Genomic DNA, 19,449 nt, shown 5'->3' with positions numbered 1-19,449 from the left:
GCACAATTGAACCCTGACACTTTTTTTCGTTTTAAAATTTAATTCAAGCTAATAAACAAATTTTATAAGATCAATAGTAGGTTCTCTACAGTGCAATATGACAGGTGTCTTCAAAATATTATTTTCTGTTTAGATCACAACTGAATTAAGATACTGACTTTTGGATTTTTAACTTTAATTCAAGTCATTATATAAAGGAAGTAATCTTATAAAATCAACAGAAGGTTCTATACAGTGCAATGTAGAGTAGAATATCTTGTGGACTGTCACAGCAGGGAGACAGGTGAGCTTCTTCCTGGCGCATTGTGTTGCCGAGTGTAGCATGCAATCAATATTCATTAATCCTCATTCAATTCTGGGCAATGTCAGGTCTCTGCTAGTTATTCATAAAATTAGATCGGATTTTATATTTTCCAGGCTATCTGAAAATACAGTTGGATCAAGTGTGCTTCCTCTTGCCAATTGCCGGCAACCTTAACGCTGTTTCATTGGATTTCTTTTTCATCTCTTCTGGCCGTGTCGTCGTCATCTCACATTGGCAGCTATCGAAGGGATATGCATAGGATCACTAGTATTAACAAAACTCAAGATAATACAGGAAACATTCTGTATATATCGGTAGGACCCTGGGTACTTGGGTGACTACTGCTAACGTTCACATCTACGTTGAGGCCTTTTTGTCGGTTGATGTCGTATTCCGAGCCACGGCCTGCCTTCAACTGTCCCAAACTAGAAACTATACTCAATTGTGGCAAATGCAAGACTGTCTCTAAACGGTTCCTCGCTGTCGTAAATTTTCGCAAAACTTGTAGGAAACTAACTCTAGTTTTTGTTCCCACCATAACCACACCTTGATTAACAATCATATTTCAACTTTCTTTTGTGTTCCATTGTATTTCGACCAATTCCACTTCCTGTGTCTTCGTTCCTTCTGTTTTTAATTCCTAACATATGGGGCAAAAACATCGAAAGTATCACAATACTAGCTTCCTGACCTAAAATACACCAAACATTGATGTTATTGTTTTTTTTTTCTCTTTTCCTTTTCAAAACTCTATCATGTTCTGCAAAGTCAAAAACAAACAATTTTGTCATACAAAACAACCAAACCAAACACCAAAAATAAATATTTGAAACTATAAAACACTCGAAGCAAAAAACCGTTTTCCAAAATTAATGGAATCTACATTAAATAACCTGAAAAGGGTTGATATACCATAACACATAAAAAAAAAACACCAAACCATTTTATATCATATGACTGTGTACATATCAGACATCTCCATCATTGGCGCCGCCATTTTGGATACCTGAATAAACATGATGGTCAATATTAAATGGGAAAGGAGACTTACATAAATAAACATTGATTTATACTTACTGTTTGTCAACGGACGACATACGAAACACTACGATTTCGCTGACATAATTAAGGAAATTAAAAAAAAAAAAGAAGAAAATGTATAACAAAAAAAGAGGAAATAAATTTATCAGTCGAACAAAGGTACAGGAAGTTGTTTACAAAGAAACACAAAAAGCTTGAATAGGATTGTTAATCAATATATGGCGGGAACAAAGGATCGGTTGATATATTTTAGAGCTAGTTTTAGGAATGGTAATGAGTTTTGCAACTGTTGGTGATGGTTTTCGGACAGTCTTGAGTTTTCGGCAGTTGAAGACAGTTGAGAATAGTTGCAGGTTTAATACAGTTTAAGGAAGGTCGTGTCTTGGACCAGATTGAGAGAGCTTTAGAAGACTGAGATGAGCTAATACCAACTGGCGAAGATAGCTTTGACAGAACGTAGATGTGGACCTTAGTGTGTTTAGGGTCAATGGTGTTGCACACACAGTGCAACTGATATTTGCAAAATGTATCGGAGTTATATACTTGTGGACCTGTGTACGCTCCACTCGACAACCATCTATGTGAGAGACGACGACACGATCAGAAGAAAAAAATGATAACCATGGAAATAACGATTGGGTTGGCGATCGTTGTCGAGTGGAGGTAGCATGTAGTTTTGTCACATAACTAGCAGGCCGCCCGGCATTGCCTGGTCGTAAAATACTCATAAATATTATATTTTAATCAAAGCAGATTTTTTTATTTATTATAAACAGAAATACCGTAAATATTAAACGTAAAGTTAAATTCTTTTTACAAAAAAAATGAAGTAGAAAAGGGAAGAAACTGAGACGTGTGCATGCGAGTATTTTTTTTTTTAAACAGTTCACTTCTTGTAAATAAAAAAAAAATACTGATTTGAGATCGAAACCAAAACCTTAAGAGTCAAATATGATATCCATTAGGCTAGCTTGACATATCTTTAAAACGGGTTTTCAAACGTACTTATTCTTAACATAAGAAATCTGTCATGTGAATGATTCCTGCATGCATATGTATCATAATTATACAAGTTGTACAGATAAATTGCAATGTTAAGAGCTAGCAGTTTGGCGACCCCATTTCTGCACCTAGAAGCTATTTTTATCTAGACAATGAAGAGCCAAACGATAGTGTGTAATCATGTCTAAGCGTAGGTGTAAACCAGACTCCTCCGGACAACTCCAACGAAAGGGGGTGCCCATCAATTTCCAATCTGGTACTAAGCATGTATTAGTGTTCGGACAATTAATCGATATCGGAATCGGAAAAATTTGTACCGATTTTCTGATGCCAAAGCGATTCTTTTTTATTTGATTTTGTTCAAAAATCAAAATCTTCCATTGCTAGTAATAAAAAAAAATAAAAAAATATTCATTGATTTTAAAATACCAGTTAAGCAAACAGCGATAAATCCTCCCCCCAAAAGTATATTTTTACGTTTAGGAAAATATTTGCGCATTTAACATGCGTGTTTTTACGGTAATCGGAGAAAAATACAACTATATAGTTAAATATTTTGAGATTTATAAAGAATCGGAATCGGTAATTGTATCGCAATCGGAAATTTAGTACAGAATTGGTAACTGTATCAGAATCGGGTAAAATATTGGAATCGTCCCATCACTAGCATGTATGAATCTACTTTTCTTATTTTTACGGAAAATAAAATATGAAGATTCAATTCGCACCGTGACCGATAAAAAACAAGGCCTTTAATTTTTTTTTTTTTTTTTTTTTTTGCAAGGACGGAACTCTGGATATACTGTGTTAAAACTTTTTCTAGTAAACATTTAGATTCTAAGAATGTTGGAACAAGGTTTTTTTTTCTTTTTTTTTTACTCTTGGTTTTATCACGTACTTGCGAGGATTGTGCATTACAAGGCAATTTTTGTTCAATTCTCTGTATACAATGGATCGTTTACAATGGTTATTGCGCTTTCTTTCGCATTAAATAACATGGACGCATGTAACTGGGACGTTTTACAAATAAGAGGCTTTAATTCAATCTACGCATGCGTAATATCACGTGCTGCCGCTCGACAACATCACCGACTCCAAAGTTGTTTCCGTGGATTTCTTTGCTTTCATCTTCTCTTCTCGTTCTGACCATATCATTGCCTCTCGCACATTGGCGTCTGTCAATAGGGCGTGCACGAGTTTACAAGTATAAAAAAGAAAATGCAATTTAAACTCGGACACATTCTGTGTGTGTGTGTGTGTGTGTGTGTGTGTGTGTGTGTGTGTGTGTGTGTGTGTGTGTGTGTGTGTGTGTGTGACACTATCGACCGTCTACATGCTAAAATCTACATTTATTCTCGAAGCTATGTTCGTCAGTTAATTGATCTTCATTTGCTCCGAGCCACAGGTTCTCTTTAACAGGAACTCTTTGACCTCTCTCTGAGGACTCTCAAGCCGCCAACTCTCCCAAACTGGACACTGTCCTCAACTTGTAACTGTAGATAAGCGTCACAAAATCCATAGCCATTCCCAAAATGCCTGCAAACCAACTCTAAATATGTGTACATCAATTTGTTCGCTTATTTCGTTGTCACCGCCACAACTTAACCAACAATCTTATATCTGTGTCCTTTTGTGTTATTTGATAAACGATTTCCTGTCTATTGTCGTTCCACTAACCCCATTTTCTATATCTTTTTTTATCACCCGACAGTCGGAGGGTTGACCTGTAAATTCACCCTTGTCCGTTCGTCTTTCCGCACTTTTCACAATATCTACGCCTTGGTATTTTTTGAAATTTTGTACAAACATTAAACATGATAAGAGTACAAAAGTAACAGAACGGATTTTCTCTGGAAAACTCCGGCTGCCCCCCCCCCAGGGGTGCCTTTCTGGTTGAAATGGCTAAAATTGACACTTTTGTGCTTATTAAAAAAAAAAAAAAAAAAAAAAAAAAAAACCATGCCTTGGATTTTTATAAAACTTTCTGAAAACTTGTAACTAACTGATTTCTATATAATTTTGTTTGTCTATACTTCGCGATAACTCTTGGGTGTGTCATAGGGGCTCTTTTAGGGCTAATAAAAACATTTCCATTTTTGGGACTATTTTACCATATTTGTCCAAAATTTTCTGTGTATATCTATTTAGCAGTTTTGTATGGTGCTGAACTCAAATTTAAATATGTTAAGGCCTTGGGGAATTTTGGGCCTAAATGGTGGGGGGGGGGCAAATGATGGACTTAGTCATTTCTTTTTTTTTTTTTTTGCATGGTGCAGAACTCAAATTTGCATATGCTAAGGCCTAAAACTGCGCCGTTTGTTCATTTTCACCAGGATTTAACGTCACCTGGGAACTTTTGGGGCTAAATGGGAGGCGGGGACAAATGCTGAACTTCATCATTTTTTTATGCTTCGTTCACTGTGCACTCACGGGGGACCATGCATGCTTCACTTGTTCACTAATGGTTATTTCCTCTTGTCATACTCTTGTAGTTGGGGAGTGGGGGAGAAAGAAAAAGTATCACACATGCAGCAATAAAAATCCTATTTTAAAGCTAAAGCTTGGCGGACGCGGGCGAGAATTGCTTCGTATAGTCATCGCCATGAGAAAAGAGTACTGCTTGAGAATTTAATATTCGCGAGAAACTTGGTCTTTCAAAGGAAGCAGCTAAACCGTCCACTGTGAATGTCATGGCAGGTGCCCGGAAAATGGTTCTCAGCATTTCATAAATATCCTGAAAAACGGGCTCCAAATCGATCCAAATGGCTCCGATTATGATTTACGGAATAGGTCGCTAAACAATCAATTGGGAGGCCGTGACAGTAAACAGCTTTTTTCATATTCTTCAATTATTTAAGGTTAAGGCTGATTAAGAAATGTTTAATTTTTTTTTTTTTTTCTCAAGTCAGTTAAAGTTTTTTTAGTTCATTTGGGTGGGAGAAGTTTAAGCACTAAAAATTGTTTTACCTGTTCGTAATCATTTTGTATAGTTAGTTTTTTATACTTTCAAATACAAAAATATCTACTTCGGTCATTTTCGGTATGTTATGTAAATTTCAATTGGAAACCTTTTGGTTGATATGGACTCCTCTCTACTCTCGGGCATTTATTCATGGCGTTGCTTAAACACGTGATTTATTGGTAATGTATAGACTACGAAATAGAGTTGAATTTAATCTGTATAGATTGGATGTTTTGACACATAAACCCTTTGCAGAATATACATTACGATTGAGACTACGGGGACAGACTAGCACCAGAGAGAAAGACACTAGCGAGACAAACTGGCGCCAGAGAGACTAGCGGGACAAACTGGCGCCAGAGAGAGAGAGAGAGACTAGCGGGACAAACTGGCGCCAGAGAGAGGGAGAGACTAGCGTAGAAGTACCAGTATTTTACATTTGATTACAAATCGCATAAAAAAAAACTTAATCAATTTGCCGATAAAATAGATTTTTTATTAAGTAAACAGAAAGGTTTTTTTTTTTTTTTTTTCAGAAATAATGTTCATGCTACCGTATCGAACGAGATTACACATGATACTGCGTAGATTATTCTGCTCTACTTGTTCGTGCGTGTTGTTGCCAGTACTGCGTACGACAAGATGGTATTGTTTAATAATTCTGCCTTTGATCCTATCAATTCACAAATGTACCGGCAGAGACACGCAATATTATTGGCAAAATCTTATTTAAATATGAATAACTATATAGTGTTGAGGAAGCAGACCGGGTTGCAATTGAATAGAATCGGCGCGAAGTAAATATAAAGTACAGATCAATGTACTGAATGCACCAATCATCTAATCCTGATAGGAAATCGATTTTCATAGAATAGTGGATTTGCATAAATAATCTCTTACGTAATGCTATTGATGTTAATTTCAATAAAATCACATGTCAAAAAAGATTGTATGAAAGACCTAAACGCCTTATGGCGGGCATTGAACTATATCCGGACGAGAAGCTTTCATTAGAAAGACCCCAAAACTTATTTTTGCAGTTAATTCTAAACTTTTAGTCTCTACTTATTTTCGAAACCAAACAAATACTTTCTCTATCGTGTTTAGTCTCTAAATATTCCCGGTCTCTATATCTCTATTGGTTTGGCACCCGTCTGTCTGTCGGTCTTGCAGTTGGCTTCCGTCCGTCCGTCTGTCTGTCGGTCTTGTAGTTGGCTTCCGTCCGTCCGTCTGTCTGTCTGTCGGTCTTGTAGTTGGCTTCCGTCCGTCCGTCTGTCTGTCTGTCTGTCGGTCTTGTAGTTGGCTTCCGTCCGTCCGTCCGTCTGTCTGTCGGTCTTGTAGTTGGCTTCGTCTGTCTGTCGGTCTTGTAGTTGGCTTCGTCTGTCTGTCGGTCTTGTAGTTGGCTTCGTCTGTCTGTCGGTCTTGTAGTTGGCTTCGTCTGTCTGTCGGTCTTGTAGTTGGCTTCGTCTGTCTGTCGGTCTTGTAGTTGGCTTCGTCTGTCTGTCGGTCTTGTAGTTGGCTTCGTCTGTCTGTCGGTCTTGTAGTTGGCTTCGTCTGTCTGTCGGTCTTGTAGTTGGCTTCGTCTGTCTGTCGGTCTTGTAGTTGGCTTCCGTCCGTCTGTCGGTCTTGTAGTTGGCTTCCGTCCGTCTGTCGGTCTTGTAGTTGGCTTCCGTCCGTCTGTCTGTCTTGTAGTTGGCTTCCGTCCGTCCGTCTGTCTTGTAGTTGGCTTCCGTCCGTCCGTCTGTCTTGTAGTTGGCTTCCGTCCGTCCGTCTGTCTTGTAGTTGGCTTCCGTCCGTCCGTCTGTCTTGTAGTTGGCTTCCGTCCGTCCGTCTGTCTTGTAGTTGGCTTCCGTCCGTCCGTCTGTCTTGTAGTTGGCTTCCGTCCGTCCGTCTGTCTTGTAGTTGGCTTCCGTCCGTCCGTCTGTCTTGTAGTTGGCTTCCGTCCGTCCGTCTGTCTTGTAGTTGGCTTCCGTCCGTCCGTCTGTCTTGTAGTTGGCTTCCGTCCGTCCGTCTGTCTTGTAGTTGGCTTCCGTCCGTCCGTCTGTCTTGTAGTTGGCTTCCGTCCGTCCGTCTGTCTTGTAGTTGGCTTCCGTCCGTCCGTCTGTCTTGTAGTTGGCTTCCGTCCGTCCGTCTGTCTGTTGGTCTTGTAGTTGGCTTCCGTCCGTCCGTCTGTCTGTCGGTCTTGTAGTTGGCTTCCGTCCGTCCGTCTGTCTGTCGGTCTTGTAGTTGGCTTCCGTCCGTCCGTCTGTCTGTCGGTCTTGTAGTTGGCTTCCGTCCGTCCGTCCGTCCGTCTGTCTGTCTGTCTGTCGGTCTTGTAGGTTTTTTTTTTTAATACATTTTCACCCCAAACAAGGCACATTGCCACTTTGGTGTAGGGGGCTACTATCAGGGCGACAACTACTGGGGTACTATGTAGGGATTTGGGCAGCAAGATGTCGGTTCACGTTACACTTGAACTTCTGCACGTCAGTACAGTTGGGGAAGCAGGGACCTGGAATGGAATTCCAAAGTCTACCGGTTCTGGGGAAGAAACTACTGGAGTAGAAAGATCTTTTCCATCTAGGGATCTCTACAGTGTGGGAGTGGGATTTAGCAGCCTGTCGGGTTTGTCGAGGGTGTTCACGTCGTGGGGACATAAGTGCTTGCAGTTCGTCAGAGCATTCACCATTAAAATACTTGTAGAACAGGCAGAGGGATGCAACATTTCGTTGATGGGACAGAGGCTGAAGCTTAGATGCCAGTTCAGGGCTTATCAGATTTGCGACTCTCTTTTGAACCTTGTCAAGGAGCGAGAGACTAGTAGCAGATGCACCAGCCCAAATATGGCAGCAATACTCCATACATGGGCGAATGGTGGCCTTATAGAGGTACAGGATACTTTCGGGTGTTAGTAGTTTTCTAGCACGGTAGAGAGAGCCTACCTTCTTTGCAGCGGCCCTGACAATGCTTTCAATGTAATTGTTCCAACTCATGTTTCCTGTGAACGTTAGGCCAAGGAGTTTGAAAGATATACTCTCAGATAAAGAGTCTTTGACCATTGCTATAGGTGGTAGAGAAGGTTTCCTGTAATTATTGAATGAAACCAGTTTTGTCTTGGTGGCATTGAACGTTACCATCCATTTTTGTCCCCATTCCACTACAGATTGGAGGTCATCCTCTACTGTTTTTGCCATTTCTTTAGATATGTGTTCATTTGTTTTCCTGTCGTGCCTGTTATAGAGTGTGGTGTCATCAGCATATATACCCATCTCAGAGGCAGTTTTGTCGGGGAGGTAATTTATGAATATTAGGAACAAAGGTCGAAGGATAGACCCTTGGGGCACTCTCGCATTTATATCATATTGTTTAGATGTACGACCGTCGAGGACAACCTGGATTTTTCTCTTATCTAATAAGGATTTAATTATGTTAAGTATTCTATCAGTGATACCGTATGATCTAATTTTTCTGAGGAGACCCTCATGTCATATCCTGTCAAAAGCCTTAGATATATCTAGAGCTACCGCTCTGCCTTCTCCCGCTTTGTCCAGTGAATGGTATATACGTTCAGAGATTACAGTTAGGACGTCTGCTGTGGAACGGGCTTGTCTAAATCCATATTGTTTGTCAGTCAGAAGTTTAGCATCTGTAAGGTGATGGACTAGAGCATTGTTAATTAAGGTCTCAAATATTTTGGAAAAAGTGGGAGGAGGCTAATAGGGCGATAATTTAATGGGTCAGTTCTTTCGTCAGAATTCTTGAATACTGGTACCATAGAAGCAGCTTTCCAACAGCCCGGAAAGCAAGATTCATTGAGGCATTTGTTGTAGAGTTTGGAGAGAACTGGAGTTACTTCGGCTGAGCACTATTTTAATAGGACAGCTGGGATGAGATCGGGTCCACATGCTTTTGAAGTGTCAAGGTTTTTTATGATAGCACGCACCTGAGCAGGGGTGATTTTCAGATCGTCTAGCGTGGCGTCTGTCCGCATACGAAAGTCAGGTAGGGGTGGTTGAGAGGGTCCAGTGTGGAGTTTGAGGCAAACCGACTGGCAAGCACGTTAGCCTTCTCGGTTGCTGAGCAAACAACCTCGTGATTGTTGGTTAGTGGGGGAATTGTTGATTGCCCATTATTTACTACACTGTTGTAGATTTTTCAGAAGTCACGAGTTCCTAGTTTTTGTGCTTCGATGCATTTTTTAGTGGTTTCCGTAAATTCTCTCTTAACAGTCGCTATTTCTTTCTTAACGTTATTTCTAGCTTCTATATATTTCTGTCTGTTTGAACTGGACTTATGTCGGTTAAATTTGCGGTATGCATGCTGCCTTTGAGCAATCGCAGTTGCGCAAGTCGAAGTAAACCATTGGGGAGAGTGGGGCTTGCTATAAAATTTCCGCATGGGAACATGTGCTTCGATTGTAATTTTGAACCATTCAGTGGTCTCGTTTGCACAATGTTCAGCAGGAAGAGAAAAAATATTTTCCCATGGGGCATCTCTGGTAAGATCTCTGATGGCTTCCCAGTCAGCCTTTTTATAATATCTCGTTGTTTTGAGCACTGGGTTTTCAGTTTTGGCTCTAGAGTTTAGGGCAATTTCACCCATTATCACTGCATGATCAGCGTTCCCAAGTGGGCTGTCGGCATTCGTTATACAATCATCGGGAACTGTAGTCAGAAACAGATCTAGAAGTGATGCATGTTGTTGTTGCTGGTCAGGGAAACTGGTTGGAAACGTAACCATTTGTGATAGGGAGTGAGATATAGTGAAGCTATGTGTTGAGCTGCCCCCTTCATCTGTGTAAGTAGAGAATCCAAGCCAGTTTTTGTGGTGGACATTAAAGTCACCAAATGCATGTACAAGGGAGAGTGTTGTGTCTATGCTGTCAGAGACTTTATTTATTATGGTGCAGTCCTGGGTCGTGGGAGAGCGGTAGAGAAAATAAAAGTAGCTAATGTTATGTTGCATGATTAGTCTAAAGCACATAAAGACCTGATCATCTGTTTCTAGGTTTGTTTCTCTAGTCAAGGGAAGGGTATTACGAATGTAAACTCCAAGTCCGTGCATGTGTCTGTCAGAGGACTTACAGCAGAGTGGGAGATATCCAGGCATGTTAAAGTAGTTAGAGGGGATGGAGGAGTGTAGGTTAGTCTCACTTAGGGCTAAGATATCCGGGGTATTTGTTAGGAGAAATGCTTCAACATTAGCTAAATTAATTCTAAGCCCACGAATATTTGTGAATGCAAGCCTCACGGAAGGAGGCAAGTTGGATTTGCTTGACCCTAAGCCTGGTTTAAGCTTATTTTTAGATTGTACTGTCGTCATATTTTTGGCTTCCGTCTGTCTGTCGGTCGGTCGGTTTTGTGACTGGCCGTCCGTCGGTCTGGTTTTTCTCTCTCTCTCTCTCTCTCTCTCTGTCGCTGTATGTCACTCGTATTCTGTATTCCACAAATGATTAATGTGTCGTAAAACGACTAACCTATACAGATTAAATTGTACTCTATTTTCTGTTCTATACATTACCAATAAAGCACTTGTTTAAGCAAACGCTATGATTAAATTATCTTGAGTAATGTAAACGATTTTTTTTCTCAAATAACTGAATTCGATATTAAATAACCAATTATTATTATTATTTATATTTTTTTATTTACATTATTTTTATTTATTTTATTATTATAATTATTATTATAAAAATGTTATAAAAAAAAAATATGCATATTTTTTTGTGTCTATTCCAGGGTGGTGGATAGTGTGCGCAAAGTGATTCACAAAACATCATCCAAAAATCATAATGAACAAATGTTACAACGGATGCAAGAAATGGATCACAAGATTTCCAAACTTCTTCGTCAACAACGCAATGAACGCACGTCAGTGTGTTCCGTTCCGCGTACTCCTGTCTTTCTGAGATTTAATGAAAACAACGGTAAGACGACGCACTGGTTATCTTTTTTTTTCTTCAAAATGGTATAAGGATTATCGGATTATTTACAGGGAAATGTGTAGCTAGCGAAGTCCAAAATGAAAATGTTTGACCTTGTTTCTGCCCAACCAGATATTCGTGCATGCATCCAACAGAATTTATAAAAAATAACCCTATGATTAACTTAAAATATTTTTCAGGATTTATTCAAAATATCCCTTTAGGATCGACCTCGACTTCATAGGACAGATTTTACATTTAATAAACAATTGAAATATAAAAAAATTCAGAGACTGTGCCAATTATACGTTGCCCATTAATCTAAATATTAATTTACTTGTCTGTGCGTCCAGTGTCGCAAAAAAATCATAATCGCAAACCTTATTTAATGAGAAATGAATTACCTCCGTTTTATAGTCGCCTTTTATCAGTTAAAAATCATTAAAAACTATTTCCTCTCCAAAAGTTTAAAAAAAAAAAACATGGCTGTTTGTTTCGTTTTAAATTGACTTTTTTTAAATTTCATAATTAAAAGAAGTCATGTTGAGAAGAGACTGTAAGTTTGTTTTATTTTTTTTAAAATGTGCAAGTCAATTATGGTCAGAGATATAAAGATCAGATATTTAGGATTTCCGGTCAAAAGATATACAGCAAACGTGTAGATTGCTTAGATTAAGTGAGGTAGACTCAAGGAATCGGGATTGTTCTAGGAGACGAAGCAGAGCGAGTCAAGCACAGAGAGACGAGCGAGACAGGCTGGCACCAGTCAAGGCAACGGATAGGTTACTTCGACAGACAAATGATCTTATTACGTGATATACTGTAACAACGTAGACGCTAGCAGCGATGATCCAACAACACACACACATGTGCGCTTCTTACCAACAAGTCATATATACAGTGTGTATATCTTCGCTTGTTTTTTTGTATTCTGCGTTGCTTGAGTTTTTGTTTACCATATGTAATACGAAACGACACGTCCAGGAGGAAGATTGAGAAGAAAACTAGGACAGGAGTGGTTAGATATATGATCGTCGAGGAACCACATGGCGCTACGAATGCAATTTTTATTTAATTCTATTTACGTAACTAGCTGGACGCCCGGCGTCGTCTGGTTGTACAATATGCTTAAACATATTTTAATACATACGCAATCTGCATAAATTATTATAGAATCAATCCTCTATTGAATATTACATATTACGAGGAATAATTTGCTCGGTGGACTAATTCGTTAATAATAAAAAAATAAATAAATAGAAAATAATGATGATCATGTCGTTCATCAAATTCCGTCTGTTTTTATTTACAACCCGGCTTTGCTTGTACTGTTCATAACTTTATGTGTGTGTATGTATATATATATATATATATATATATATATATATATATATATATATATATATATATATATATATATATGTTTGATTCCTGTCTAGGTAACCTACATCTAAAATTTCAAGTGTTTATATCCAAAATTGGCGGAGAAGTTTGGTAGTCTGCAAAGGTCAACTTTTTCAACTTTGACCTCTTGTCAGCGAAATTTTCGACCCAAAAACTGATTAAAAAAACTTGTTACATATCTGAATATCCTTTGTGTAAAATTTCAAATGTTTAGACCCAAAATTGGCTAAGTAATTTGATGGATCGCAGAGGTAAATTTTTTAAACTTTTACTTCAATTTTGACCCTCAAAAGTTTGATCCATGTCCAAGTAACTTACATTTAAAATTTCAAGTGCTTAGACCCAACATTGATGGAGGAGCTTGGTAGCGTTTTCAATGGTCAAATTGTTGAACTTTGGCCCCTTGATAGCTAAATTTCTCGACGGAAAAGCGATGAAAATTTTTTTACCAAATTTCAATACCCCGTATGTCAAATTTCGAGCCTGTAGACTGAAAATTCACAGTTTCGTATGGAAATGTACACACACACACACACACATTCACTTTTATAGATATATAGATATCCTTGTGAAATCGGTCCTGGATATGACCTTAAACTATATCCGATGGTGAGGCCACCTTGCGGGCCTTGGGGAGTGTGGAGCCGCCCTTTAATTGCCATTGCTCCCAGGTCCACTCTGACCCGGAGTGGTAGTACCTGTTAGGGTCCCAACTATGGATTAAATAGAATCTGACTTAAAAAATATATATACTCCATTAAAAATCGTTCCTCAAAATAACCAGATTCGGCATTAAATAACCTGAAAAGGGTTGATATGCCATAAAACAAAAACAACCAACTAACCTTGTGAAATCATACAAAATGCGTACATTTTCTAATACTAAACCTAATTTCGGTGATAACACGAATATAAAGAGATTACGATTGGTTTTGACTTTGCCGGTCGGACATAGTTAGTGGTAAAAAATTTGGCCAGCTGTCCTAAAAGTTGGAATGGCCCAGAAATAGGGGATAATTTTACGCTAAATTTGTATTCTCAGCAAACCCCCACTCTAAATTCTTAAATGATTGTTTCTTTTTCGATATCTTCACACAGAATCGCCTAAAAAGAGAATATCATTTTATATAAATACTAGACTACCCGTTGGCCCTTGAAGGGAAACAGAATAAATGTTCCCAATAAGGTGATTTGGAGATAATATTATCTTGAAGACATTTTTATGTGATGCGTGAAAAAAAAATAAAACTCAGGCCTTCAGAGCACTGCTGCAAACACTGATTAAATTTTAAGAGGCCCCTAAGAGTACTACTAAAACCAAGTGCCTTACCCTCTCTATAAGAGAAAATATTTTAAGTGAAGACTAAAAAGAAAACTCAGGAGGCTACAGGAATACTACTAAAAACAATGAATATAGTTATATGAAGTAATTATTGCCTTGGTTTATAGTTATGTTATATATTTGTCGTTAAATAGGTAAAAACAACGTTTATTTGTAAGCAAAACTGGTTAAACTGCGTGATCAAGATTTTTAACATACCAAAAACATTTTTGGTTTCTACGTTTGTTTGAAAGCCATTTTTTTACCATTATTTAATGTTAATTATCGCGTTTATACTCATGTCACCAACTTCCGGTTCGTTCATTGACTCATTGTTTATGTTAGAATTGTTTAAAATTAAATTACTTAAATAGTTACTCATCTCCCTTCAAAATGACCCCGCTAATTAAGTCCCTGATAGTAGCCCCCTGCTTCAAAGTGGCACTGTGCCTTGTTTGGGGTGAAAATTGAATAATAAAAAAAAAAAGTATTTGCATAATTTAAACGAAAAAAAAAGAAAGAAAAGAAACTGAACATGCCTTGTAATGAAAATACAAAAAAATAATCGTTTTGGAAATTTTGGACGCTAAAAACGTACATTTTTTTTTTTTTTTTTTTAATCAAATTCTAAATTTCTATCGCTTGCCCTTCGCTAGATGTGTGACCATTTCCTAATTTTAAATTAGTAAAACAAATGTTTAACCTAAGAAGAGGGAGAAAATCAATAGGGGGAAAGTCTATTTTGAAAAGAAAAAAAAAATGGCAGTTAAAAAAAAAAAAAATGAAGAAAACCATTTCTCCAAACAATCTACAAATGAATAACAGTTAAAATAGAAAAAAAAAATATTGGTGACAAGAATAATCTCTGCAGTCATATAAATGCAACTTTCTGTGAGTTCCTTACAGACTCCGGAACGGCTGGACAGATTTTCTGTAAAGTTTACAGAACTTTAGTGTCTGGGAGTTATTTTAGTAAAGTTTTTGTCTCGGAATACTCCCGATAGTCGATAATCGAAACCGTTATTTTAATTTATCGATCATCGGTAAGGCCATTTTTCCATGTCGCTTAGTAGCACTGATAGAACAACGGGCCATGAAAATTCTACTGTGGGTAAGATGATAGTGTTTTTTCTTTGTATGGGGTGGTTTGTAGGTTCAAACTCCGCACGCAAATTTCTTCATTTTTTTTTTCATTAACTACAAAGAATTTTATAAGGCTTGAAAATGTACGTGTTTTCTTTTGTTCTTTTTGTTTTGTTTTTTGTTTTTATTTTGTTTGTTTGTTTTTTGCATGACGTGGTCTATAGGTTCAAACCCCGCACGTAAATTATTTAATTTTTTTTCGATAACTGAAAAGAAGTTTATATAAAATAATTTTATAAAAGAAACAATAGGTTCTCTAGAGTGCAATGTAGAATAACATATTTTAGACTAAGTTACTGCATAAAAGCGTGTGAAGCTTCCTCCTGTGCGATTTCACGGATTTCGATAACAATAAAAAATATAGGAGTGTGAAATATTCGTTGATCATTATTCAATCTCGAGCAACGTCGGGTCTCCCTGCCAGTAAAATATATATAGTCGTTAGAAAAGTGTCAAGTCTATGGGCTTGTAACCTACAAAAATAATATTGGTATTAATTGAAATAAATGATCATTTTCTTTTTAAGCAGACAAATTTTTGAAACCGGAAGTTGAAAACCAAAGGACGGTTTCGACAGGGCAAGCTAATTTGAGTTAGATATATATATATATATATATATATATATGTGTGTGTGATGAGAAATATGGAAATAGTATTCCGACAAAATAGAGAAATAAAAAGGAACAAACCGTATTATGTGTTCATCAACGTTTCGTCTTTATATATATTAGGAATGAGAAATGAAGATCAAATTTTACCGATTTCAATGCTCCAAAAAGTTCCGTGTAATCGTCCCAATTCTAAGACAATATATGTGTGTGCGTATCTATACACATAAAGTTGAGTTTGGCCCAATGACCGTGATATTAAAAGCCTTCTTTTCCATTAAAAATTAAAACTAACTTAATATTAACTCGGTCATGGATAATGTGAGCGATTTTATAATGGTTGACTAATTTGCATATTCATTTGAAATACGAGCTTTCATTAATAATTTTTTCATTTTTATGTTTTTTTTTTATTCGATGATTGGTTTCATTTAACTGTTACGCTCAGTTTTATTCATGCATAGTTTCTACATTGGGCATACTTGTGTAGCATTTGGGATGAAAAAGTTAAGCGTATGTGTGTGTGTAATTTTCTTATGCATGTTTCATTGGACAATAGGGATGAATCCTGTTTGTTTCCCTTGCGATTCGTTTTTTTTTCTTTTCTTTCTTTGCATTTGGTTGACCAACGTTAGAGCGTTCTGTCCGAGTGTAAAAAGAAATTTGCTATAGTCACGAACGTTTTCGACTTCCATGAGTGGTCTTCAGGCGAGTGACGAATAAAAATTTTTAAAAAATCCGTTTAGTGAAATTATTGAAAAAGTTCATGTAAATCGTTAAAAGCACTTAAGAGTGCCCCCCCCCCACCTCACATTGAGCCGGATTGAAGGTCGGTTTGTTTATGCGAATGAGTAGGGCTTCCATGATTGGGCGGCACAGGTTACAATGTGAGACTGTTAAAACTGCGGTGTTTATTATTATTATTATTATTATTATTGTTTCTAAATTCGTTTTGGGGAGCTTCATGTGCTAAAGTGTTGGAGCTGTTGGGGGAAGACAGGTGACATGTAAGCCGGCGAGATATATTGGTTCTAGTCGTGCCGATGTACGAATTGTTTTTACTGTTAGGCGGACGTATATTTGGTGGATTTCTATGTTACGGTAACATATAATGAGTGAGTTTCTGACAGTATTTTGTATAATTATTTAGTTTGAACTCATTTTCCCAAACTTACCGTACTCAACGGCGAGCACACCGCCAGTTTGCTTTTTCAAATATACCGATACACACTGTGTGATTTTCGAACTGATTACACGTTTCAAAATGAGTAAAAACACTAAAAAATCTTTTGCAGTTAGGAAGAACAGTAACTTATCTTGCCTTGATAACATTTATTTGTTATATATTCGATTTTTGACCACTTTTTGGAATCTGTGTCTAACACAACCCCTTTTCTTTCTCGTTTCTATAAAGTGGTTCCATCGTCTGATGCTGCCAAGTGCGACAGGCCGGCGTTGTGGTACAACGATGAAGACTTGGGCGACGGCAATCTAGCCCAAATCTGTACACACGAAAGCAAATTCTGGAAGGACTTTATTCGCAAGTATCTGCTTCCTTTACAGACCAAACGAGACGACCAGGCACAGATCAAAGCCGGCCTTGAGAAACTGCGCAATCGGTTGGCTATCATCTATATTCTATCCAACACCTGCTTCATCGCTCTAATCCTTTCGCTCGAGTACAGCAGCGTCTCTAACAATAAGCTTAGTTTCGAAATGCCTTGCAATGTCAACGGCGTCCACGTAGCGCGAATTCGACCGTTGTCCATTGTTTTCGTTGTGGTCTTTGGCATCCTTCTGGTCTGCCAGCTAGTCGCCATGTTTATTCATCGTGTTTCGACTTTTCTTCATATTGTTGCGTCGATAGATCTCAGTTTCAGCATGTCCCTAAGCCGTAGAGCTCAACTGGGGAACCTGCAGCTGATGAAGGATATGCAAAGCCTCGACAAAGACGTCGTCAACCCGGACTCTTTTCTTACCACTTCTCCTTGCGACGAAGAAACTTTTGTCATCGGTGACGGTGATGAGAATAACGATGAAATATCCCGACGTAGAAGGACAAGAACTTGTAACGATGTCGTTGCCCGTATAAGGCAACCTGCTTGGGCCAGCAGGTTGGATAATCATCACCGACAACCGGACAGTCTGAGAAGCCATTTCCAGGTGAACTTCGAAAATATTACTGCTCGCCGATACAACAAAAGCGAGTCTGAGCGGTTGCTTCGAGAACGGCACATGGCGGGTTTCCACACCGTTTCCTTGCCTGCTTTGGCTATCATCGCCCGCAACAGCGAGTTTATCCGGCAACGCTGGGAGAGGGCCACTCGGAAAATTATAAAACAATGTAAGCTTGATAGAAAAAAAGGGCCATCGCCGCAGGCGAAATTCGTTGGGATTGTGAATCAGGTGATGACTCTGAACTGCTCTAGTACACCAGCTTTGCCTGGAGTTCAGCAGAGGGCGAAGGCGGCGGAATCTCTAGAAACGCCCTGTGTTGCCAATCATAAAGTAGGTCAAAGGACAACGCGGTTTGTCTTTCAAGATGATCAGACATCAGAGACGTCGACATGTACGAATGATAACGGGTGTGACGTATAAGACGCATTTAATAGATCGTGGCGAATATAGAAATAATATCATGGCTTTACCAGTAAACATTAACAAATTAGAATTATAATAGTATTACTGATAAAACATTTCAAACTAAAAGTGGTGGTGGTGGTACTAGTAAATAGTATTGCCTTTTGAAAATTGTAGATAAAAGTAAACGTGCTTTTTGTGCGGAGGATCTCTGTTTGGTATTTGAAGCTAAGGGATGTTCTAGTATTTCGCCATCTTGATAAACTAATTACTGCTTCATTGTTTTTACATTGTGTGCGTAAATACTTTATCGTATGTCATGTTTATGAATATTGGATTGAAAAGACATAGTTTTTTTTTTTTTTTGAGGGGGAGGGAGATCCCATTGTATCGCTACCAAAAGCCACTTGAGGATAAGGCTTATTCTATGCCCCTGTTTATCAGATTTCCATCAAAATTACATTTCATACCGATGAGCAATCTTTTACGCAGTTTTTTTTTTGTTGCTGTTTTTTTGTTGCTGTTTTTTGTTGTTTTTTTTTGTTGTTTTTTTGTTGTTGTTGTTTTTTTTGTTTTTTTGCCATAGCCATGATCTTTTGGCTAGGGACAAAGTGTAGTGTCTATTCTGGTACTACACTTCACCTTTTCTGTCCTCGGTCAGTGGAGGAGAAATCCTTCTATACCGAGGCAATTTTTATTTTTATTCCTATCTGGATTTTCCCCACAGTAAAAACCGGCCTTGTGTCTAACTCTGCCCTCGTGGGGGAGGAAAGTAAATAGAAACCATGCAAGGATTAAGATTTCGACAAACATTTCCACGTTTTGCTCTGTGTGTGGGTGGGGGCGTCGTTTTTATTGTTTTGTTTTTGTTTATTTTGTTGCGTTTTTAATGACGAATAAAAAATACTTTTAGTTGCGATATGAACGCGTTTGAACTTGTTTGGTGACGTATACGGAATATCGAGGCGCAGCAGAAACCATTAAAATATTTATTATTAGACTGTTTATGTATCTTTTGAATTCTAACACGCAAAAGATGCTGCCCAAGAGTATTGGGATTCAAAACATAAAATGGTCATATTTCACACACACACACACACACACACACACACACACACACACACACATACCTAGCAAAGACATTCTCTTATATCTAAAAATATACGCACACACCAAAGTTTA

General features: G+C 38.1%; 1 protein-coding gene across 1 annotated transcript in view; it reads left to right on the top strand.

Annotated features, from left to right (window-relative positions):
- LOC145248217 (chitin synthase chs-2-like) overlaps nt 1–19,188 on the top strand; it is an 81,291-nt gene extending 62,103 nt beyond the window's left edge. Inside the window, exons 13-14 of the mRNA XM_080110083.1 lie at nt 11,027–11,214; nt 17,102–19,188. Of these exons, the coding sequence (XP_079966209.1) occupies nt 11,027–11,214; nt 17,102–18,285 (1,372 nt within the window). The 3' untranslated portion in view covers nt 18,286–19,188. The remainder of the gene's footprint in view (nt 1–11,026; nt 11,215–17,101) is intronic.
- Nucleotides 19,189–19,449: the final 261 nt, after the last annotated feature.

The sequence above is a fragment of the Euprymna scolopes genome, chromosome 26 (assembly GCF_053919585.1).
Source record: "Euprymna scolopes isolate OS-2025 chromosome 26, ASM5391958v1, whole genome shotgun sequence".
NCBI lineage: Eukaryota > Metazoa > Mollusca > Cephalopoda > Sepiida > Sepiolidae > Euprymna > Euprymna scolopes.
This window is presented reverse-complemented; position numbering and strand designations above follow the sequence as displayed.